At 41.5% G+C, this 8,436-nt stretch overlaps 1 protein-coding gene across 1 annotated transcript; it reads right to left on the bottom strand.

The window, feature by feature from the left end:
- Positions 1-982: 982 nt before the first annotated feature.
- On the bottom strand, positions 983-3,699 carry LOC134461524 (gastrula zinc finger protein XlCGF8.2DB-like). The gene is made up of 2 exons (XM_063214424.1): positions 3,284-3,699; positions 983-2,990 (listed from the first exon to the last, which is right to left on the bottom strand). The coding sequence occupies exons 1-2, from the start codon at positions 3,534-3,536 to the stop codon at positions 2,239-2,241; spliced, it is 1,005 nt and encodes a 334-aa protein (XP_063070494.1). The 5' UTR covers positions 3,537-3,699; the 3' UTR covers positions 983-2,238.
- Between the last annotated feature and the right edge of the window lie 4,737 nt (positions 3,700-8,436).

Raw genomic sequence — 8,436 nt, 5'->3', positions numbered from 1 at the left:
GCCTTCCTCAAGGGCACTTCAGCCATGGATAAAGGTGTCGGTAAGGGTGGGATTTGAACCTGCAACCATCTGATCTACAGGCGAGCACTCCAACCACTGACCCATGGCTGCCCTTAACATTTTTTTTTTTATTTTTTTTTAATTCAGTCTTCATTTCACACCTCATGTTAAATGAAGTTTTCCTCCCAAAATGTTCAGTTTTCTGTCCACAGATTATTTTCTCAGAAGTTTTTAAGGATTATCAATATGGTTTTGGCAAAGTTATGGCAAGCCTAATGCTCTTCTTGATAGTGGTGTCTCTGGACCTGGGACTCTGACATGCGTGCCATGTTGTCCTCCTCTCATATATATGGTGGAGTCATGAACACTGCTATTTTCTAAAGTAAGTACTGTAACTCCTCCAGTTGATGAGATGTCCTGTGTTCCTTTCTTATCTCTTCGATCCACCATCACTGTATTCTTGGGTTACTTTTAGTGGGACAGCCACTCCTGGAAAAGTTCACCACTGCACCATGCTTTCTCCATTTGCGGATAATGGCATTCTCTATGGTTCTCAGAGGTCCCAATGATTTACAAATGGCTCTATAACCTTTTGCAGATGGAGATAATAACTTTTATTATACGCTGCTCCTGAATGTTGATGCACAGCATGGGGCAATATGGCTACACATTGTCAAACAGGTTCTATTAAAATGATAACTTGATAATAAAGGTCTGGTAGAAGTCAGATCTGGGTGCCTGTGAAAAAGAACTCGGTTGTTCACAATAATATGATTAATTGTGGTTACCTCATCATTTAACAAGGGGGCAATTACTTTTTCACACTGGCTCAGGCAGGTATATTTCTCTTTATAAATAAAATAATGACAGAAAAACTTAATTTCATTTTTTTGGGGGGTTATCCTTCTTTCATATAAAAATTAAATTAATTTGATGATCTGAAAAGGTTAAGTGTGTCAAAGGTGAAAAAAAGTAAGGAAAAACAACAGTCAGGAGGCAAATTTGTCCGCACAGCACTGTATTTTACAATAGGACTACATTTACAAAACACTGGAATAGCATTCTCTTAGTATTAAACAATGATTTTCACAACATCTGCAGTTAACCATTTCATTCATTATCATTTTTACTAAACACAACAACATGCCTTTGGCCCTGTATGTGTGATTAAAACTTCCACATTGAGAGCACTCAAATGGGCTTTTCTCTTGAATACATCCTGTGTGAGTTTTTAGGCTGAACTTGTGGTGAAAGCTTTTCCACACTCAAAACAATAAAGTGGCTTTACACCTGAATGAATCCTCTGGTGTGGTATAAGAGGGCCCAGTTGACTAAAAGTTTTCAACAGTCAGAGCACTGATATGGCTTTCCCACAGAATGGACCACCAAGTGTTCCTTGAGATCATGCATTTGAATGAAACTCTTTCCTCAGTCAGAGCACTCAAATTCTGGTTCATGCGAATTAATGGCTTGGTGTTTCTTGGGATATTTCATTCTGATCAATCTCTTTCCACAGTGAAAGCACTGAAGAGTTTTGTCACCATTTAGTGTGCCTTGAAGTTGTCCATTTCCACAATTAGAAAACTAATATGGTTTTTCTCCTTAATGGATGATCTGATGCAGTGTTACCCAACCTTTCTGGGTCTGAGGGCTACCAAGGGCTACCCCAGGGCTACTGAGGGCTTCCCAAGGGCTACTTTTGTTCAAAATCCTCTACTCATGTCTTGGCATCATTCTCAAATCACACTATTTTTGAATTATTCTTTGGTAGGTTACAAGTAATTAATAATATCATATTTAAATTCAAAAAAGCATTTATTGTGACTACACTTGGTAGTCATCAGTGTTTATCCCAACATCCTTGGTGGCCACCTCAGAAGCTCCTGAAGGGCTACATGGCTATGGGTATCATGTTGGTGACACCTGATCTGGTGTTTCCCGAGATAGACTGTTTTGCTAAATCTCTTCCCACAATCAGAACACTGAAATGTTTTTTTCCCCCTGAATGAACCATCCTGTCTTTCTTGAGGTCACCAGATTGACAAAAAAAGTTTCCACAGTCACAGCACTGAAAAGTTTTGTGTCCCTTTCTTATCTTATGAACATGCGTTTGACCCTATATGAATCTTCTGGTGTCCCTTGAGGTTCCTCATTTGAATATAAACCTTTTTGCACAGTCACAGCATTGATATGGTTTTTCACCTGAGCGGACCATTTGGTGTTTCTTGAGGTTGCTATTTAGACTAAAACTCTTTCCACAATCACAGCACTGAAATGTTTTTCCCCTGAGTGTATTGTCTGGTGTGCCTTGAGGTTCCTCATTTGAGTAAAGCTCTTTCCACACTCAGAACACTGAAATCGTTTTTTGCCTGAGTGAACCATGGCGTGTGTCTTGAGGTTGCTCTTACGACTAAAACTTTTCCCACAATCAGAACACTGAAATGGTTTTTCTCCTGTGTGGATCCTCTGGTGTCTCTTAAGGTCACTAGTCTGACTAAAAAAAATTCCACAATTAGAGCACTGAAATGGTTTTTCTCCTGAGTGTATCATCTGGTGTGCTGTGAGGCTCCTCATTTGAATAAATCTCTTTCCACACTCAGAGCACTGATGTGGTTTTTTACCCGAGTGAATCATCTCATGTTTCCTGAGGTTGCTATTTATACTAAAACTTTTTCCACAATCAGAACATTGAAATGGCTTTTCCCCTGAATGAATCACCTGGTGTGATTTGAGGTTGCCCATTCGACGAAAACTTTTTCCACAATCAGAACACTGAAATGGTTTTTCACCTGAATGTATAATCTGGTGTTTCTTGAGGTAGTAAGTTTGACTAAAACTCTTTCCACAATCAGAGCATTGAAAAGGCTTTTCCCCTGAATGTACTATCTGGTGTTCCTTGAGTCTGCCCATTCGACTAAAACTCTTTCCACAATCCGAGCATTGAAAAGGTTTTTCCCCTGAGTTGATCACCTGGATCCTGTCAACATCACCTATAACATAAAAAAAATAAGACGATATGGCAAGATCTTTTAGAAAACTACTCAAACACGACATCAAATGTACTGGCTTTCACCATACAATGTACATGCTCATTTTTTAAAGTTTGCTGAGTCCAAACTACTACTCTAAACCACAAATTCTTGAACCTGCTCTAGTACACACATTTGGAATCGATAGAAACACAGAATGCCTTTGTAAATAAACAATCAAACTCTACCAATAGCAGTTTTTCTGTAGCACCCAAATGCAGGGTAAATAAAACGGTGATATATTGTTGACTTACATTTTGCATTAGATCCACCATTACTGTGCTGTCCAACATCGTTGTCTTCCTTCCCTTCTTCCTTGATATCATTGGTGCTTACAAAATCTTCACCAGAACTGGTAGGCAATTCGTCCTTTTCAGTTTTGATGTGTTGTGGCAATTCAGGCTTCACATCCACAATTTGATTGGCAAGGGCATATGAGTACAAGAAATCATCGAAATCCTCTTCTTTTGTCTCCTCTTTCACTGATATAGCAGGTTCTGACGACATTTTAGTTATGTTTTGAATGAGCTAGACCTTGTAGACCACAGTCCCTTTTAAGGTCAATAGTCAACTGTATATCTAATTAAAGTCACAACTAGGTACGGTTGTAGTGAGAAAGCAACACAGGATTCCTCAACACTAGTTTCACTGTTCCACTCCCCAAGACGTGGCCAACTGACTGCCTGTGGTGCTTATCATGGCTTAATAGACCCCATTTTGTGGAAACTAGCCAAGCAAAGCATTATGGGAATGCACCCCATGTGTATGGCCACCATTCACACCTCTGATGGTGCTCAGGGTGCTGCCACAGCCATCAGGGGGTTGGCACAGCCATTGAGAGGGTTGGGTGGAGGGGTTAGTTGCAGGGGGAGGGATGATACTGATCATACAGTGGATATGTGAGCAGAACACAACAGGGTCAATTTCACTGCAATATAGAATTGTACTGAGAAAGTCAAGAAAGATTTCTTCTACTGCTTCTTCTAGAGATTCACCAATGACTTTTAAGGACCATTAGAATGTAAATTACTCACGCAAAGGCTCATGGGAACTAATCCCCTGTGTGTGAACACCATTCACACATCTGATGGTGCTCAGTTGGACATAGCCCTTGGGGGTTGGTAGTCTCTTCTCTTCGTTTTCTCCGAAAGACAGAGAATCTGAGGAAGGACAGTGACTGACTCGACATTATTGTGTACTTAAAATACTGTGATTTTTTTTTTTTGAGGAATGGGGGAGAGTACAGGTTAATAGTCTCCCCACTAACCTGGCGAGTCAGGAGTCAAACATGCAACTTTTGGGCCACAAGTGTGACGCTCTGACCGCTTATCCATGCCTGCCCTATTTTGATATCGTCTATCCTGTGGTTGGCAAGGGAACTACTAGGTTACTAGGCCTTGTATGATTTCTCCATCTTATTTTCTTTTTGATGTGTTTTGTTTCATTTCATTTTGTGTGCATTGCTCCCACCAGAAAGCATTCTAATTATGGAAACCAGTTAATTAAGACGCGGCTTTATACATTTGTTGTTACCAGTATGGTAATGACCAAGTCGTAGTTCATTACTAAAGGGCCTGTGTTGTGTCATAGTATTGTAGTGCTATGGTAGTTACATTTCAATGACTATTACACCGTGCCACTGGAGGTACGGCACGCATTAGGGGTTAAACACCACGTAGGCCTACTAGACTCTGTGTGTGTGTGTGTGTGTGTGTGTGTGTGTGTGTGTGTGTGTGTGTGTGTGTGTGTGTGTGTGTGTGTGTGTGTGTGTGTGTGTGTGTGTGTGTGTGTGTGTGTGTGTGTGTGTGTGTGTGTGTGTGTGTGCCTTTCTTATGGTTTGTGACAGTGTATGGGTGTGTGCGTGCTTGGTTTTATATCAACCATGTTGAGCTACCTAAATCAGGTGTGGCACTGCTCTGATGGTGATGAGCAAATATTGTAGCGTCCTAGATTCTAGAACCTTTGGTAATAATCTCCAAGAGGATGCTCAGCAATCACTTGGATTATTTAATCTCAAAGAGGAAGTATACAGTGGTGGCCTGACCATAGCATTCAGGCTGCTCAGTTAGATAGGTTCTATATCATAGCTAGTGTAACCGAGTGGTGTTTACCAAAATCTCAGACTTTTACTTTCAGGTTCTAGATGATCAATGAGGACACAGTTGTAAACATAAGCATTTCTTTATTTTCTCTTCTCTTTTCTAGATCAATACTTAAAACGGGCATACGTTTCAGGACATGCGGAGCGTGATGGCTCGGGTTTACAACTATTTTTAACAGCAGTTTTAAATCACAGGCTGGAGAATTACATTGGCTGGTGTAGGTTGAACAGCCAATAGGCTAAGCAGAAACGGGCACAGCTACGCTGTGAAAATAAAAGCACTGATAAAAACTACACAAAGTAATAAACCAAACACAAAGATAAAGTGAAAATGGCACAGCAAACTTAAAGAAATCATGACACACCAAGGTTCACAATGTAGGAGTGCTTTGTTAGCCACTCAGACCACTATGTTACACAAGGGAAGTTGTAGGCCTAATGCCAGCCCCAGAACACCCACGAACCCGTTCACTGCCAGCTCGTAAAACCTATACCTCTCATGAAAACAAACAAACAAACAAAAACACCATATGGGAAAGACGGTGGTGTCCCCCACCCCCAACGGAATGCCCCCCCTCACACAACACGCTGTTGGGCGTGTCTCCGACCTGAGGGCGCAACAGAGCGGCGAGGAATTCAGGCACGCCTCCCCGTTGTAGCCAGGCGCAATGGGACACTTCAACCAGGCCTAGGCGCACACAACGGCCAGGGGTCCTCACACCACCCCACAGCAACACCGCACCAGTTAGATAACACCAGCGAGCCCAGGTGAGTCCATACCTGGCATCTCGCTTGTAAACTTTTTTCGGAAATGTATAGGCTTTTCTAAACGACATGACGCTAGTTCCGCTGGGTCTCAGTGCCCGGGACTCACTAGTTTGACGCCGTGTCGCCCAGGATGGGCGGGATTTGGGTTGTGCGGATGGGCGGGATTTGGGTTGTGCGTACTCATGGATTTGGGAGCTCGTGCACAGCTGTAGTGCTGGGTGGTTTTGCCGATACACAAAACGATCGCCCAAACAAAACGGCCACACAAAACGACCGCCCTGCTGGCCCACAGGCCAATCATGAAGCGCAATGCATGTAGGTTACGACCACAGATCCAACCTGCCACACAAGTACTTTCTGAGCTCCTGAAAAATCGGGAACTCCTCCCACTTTATCGGGAAGCAAAAAAAAATAGCAATCCAAGGGGGGCTTGTTAACCATGCCATGTGGGAAATGTTAAGTGTTATGCTCATGGTCAGTCCAATTCTCTAAGATTTGAAAGTCTAAATGATAATCAGGCTACTCTATCACTGCATTTATCTGCTGACTCACTGCATGTAAATCACGGCAGTATTTCACTCTGCAAAACTTGCATCTGTGTTACTTACAAATTTCCAAACATCTTTCAATAAAAATATAACAGTAATATCTTGCCGAGACCGAAAGCACAAGAGGACTGTGAGCGCTGTCAGTAAAAAAAAAAATGTCGGACCTCTGTCTGATCTCTTCTTGCGCTATGATTCGTCAATCAACATTCTGGGCTGGCCTTATGTATATAATAGGCCTATATACATTATACAGTATTATTGTTATTAATAATAATAATAATAATAATAATAATAATAATAATAATAATAATAATAATACGTAGACTTGACTGTGCAGGCAAAGAGGACGCAACTGATAGATACTGTAGACGGGTCACTTACTCTTCTGAGTTCTACATAGCACAAACAAGGTGAAGCACCAGACAATCGGACACACAGGAACTCACCAGAAACCGAACTTCCATGAGTATCTAAAAGTATAGTACAGTATCTCTAAGAGCACAGACAATAGGGTCAGACAAACCAGGATGCCATGAATCATGAGGCTATCATGTTGGTATGTAAAGTTTGATACTGTGAAACATGCAGCAGCTTTCAGCATTTTACTGATATTATCATGAGCAGGGCTGGACTGGCCATCTGGCACAAAACTCTCACACAGTGTACCTTTAATGTCCTTATGTTGTCCTTGTGTATTTCTCAGCTGTATGTTTTGTCTTCATGTTGGCTGTAAACTTGTTCATGGTGGTGTTGGAATCAAATTTCCCCTTGGGCACAATAAAGGCAATCTAATCTTTGGTGCCCATGTGACAGAGGTCATCTTGCACTGGTTCCCCACTCAGGGCTCAAACTCACGACCTTGCGGTCACAGCAACTCTTTGGCATGGGGGCCCGGGTACGTAACCATTGTGGGCCAGTGTGCTGCACCATTACGCCGGGCGGGGGCCCACTTTCAATTCCAGCCCCAGGTCATGTCCAGTTCCTTCCCCTTCTCTCTCTGTCCACTCATGTCATTTCTCTCTTACTGTCTCTTACCCCCCTCCCCCAAGCAAAAAAAAGATATAAGATTTACAGGAATTACGCTGACATATAGATACATTCTTATTTCGCATGTAGGCACCAATCACAATTACCTATTAATGTCATTTCAATTATTCATTCATTTAATTGTTTCATTATGCATTTTACAGACATTCATTGTATACTAAGTGACTAATTCACTAAGCTTAAACTAGACTATTACCTACTGTACCATACATAATAAATAATTAATCACTATGATTGATTAATTTGAAGATTGGTCTGTATTGTGTATCCATTGGTAGTTAGTGGGGGAGGTTTGTCTGATCTGACTTCAGCTCTGAGTGCTGTGACAGTAGATCTCCAGCAGGTGGAGACAGAGAGCTTGACATCGCCTGGTGATCTAAATCTACACTCAAGACAAAGCTGTTCTCAGATGCCTTCCTCTAGCAGCATTTTAATCCTTATTTTTACTCTAATTATAGCAAGTGATCTGTTTTATTGTATTACCTTAAGGGTTTTTTATTTTCTTTGATCCTAATTGGCACGTTTTTTAATCTTTTCATTCTTATTATTTAATATTTTTTATCTTGATGTTTTAGGCTAATTGTTCTTTACTCTAATTCTTTGGGTTGTTTTATGTGAAGCACATTGAATTGCACTTGTGTCTGAAATGCGCTATACAAATAAAGTTGACTTAGCCGTAACCTGGAAGCCGGCTGCGCTTGCTGTCTGACTTTGGGATTCCCCCGAGATGAGATCTGCAGAGAGCAGATGTGTCCACATGTGGCGTCCAGTGGTGAAGTATGAGTGATATTACAGCCATTTGAGAGACTGCTGCTGTATGAGTGATATTACAGCCATTTGAGAGACTGCTGCTGTATGAGTGATATTGCAGCCATTTGAGAGACTGCTGCTGTATGAGTGATATTGCAGCCATTTGAGAGACTGCTTTATCTAACTCCACAGG

This window comes from Engraulis encrasicolus, chromosome 13 (assembly GCF_034702125.1).
Source record: "Engraulis encrasicolus isolate BLACKSEA-1 chromosome 13, IST_EnEncr_1.0, whole genome shotgun sequence".
Classification (NCBI taxonomy): domain Eukaryota; kingdom Metazoa; phylum Chordata; class Actinopteri; order Clupeiformes; family Engraulidae; genus Engraulis; species Engraulis encrasicolus.
This window is presented reverse-complemented; position numbering and strand designations above follow the sequence as displayed.

Excerpts from the sequence above, each read along its gene's own strand:
- LOC134461524 (XM_063214424.1), bottom strand. The coding sequence starts at position 3,536 with ATGTCGTCAGAACCTGCTATATCAGTGAAAGAGGAGACAAAAGAAGAG. Across the intron at positions 2,991-3,283 it reads TGGTGGATCTAATGCAAAAT|GTGATGTTGACAGGATCCAG; the intron begins GTAAGTCAACAA and ends TTTATGTTATAG.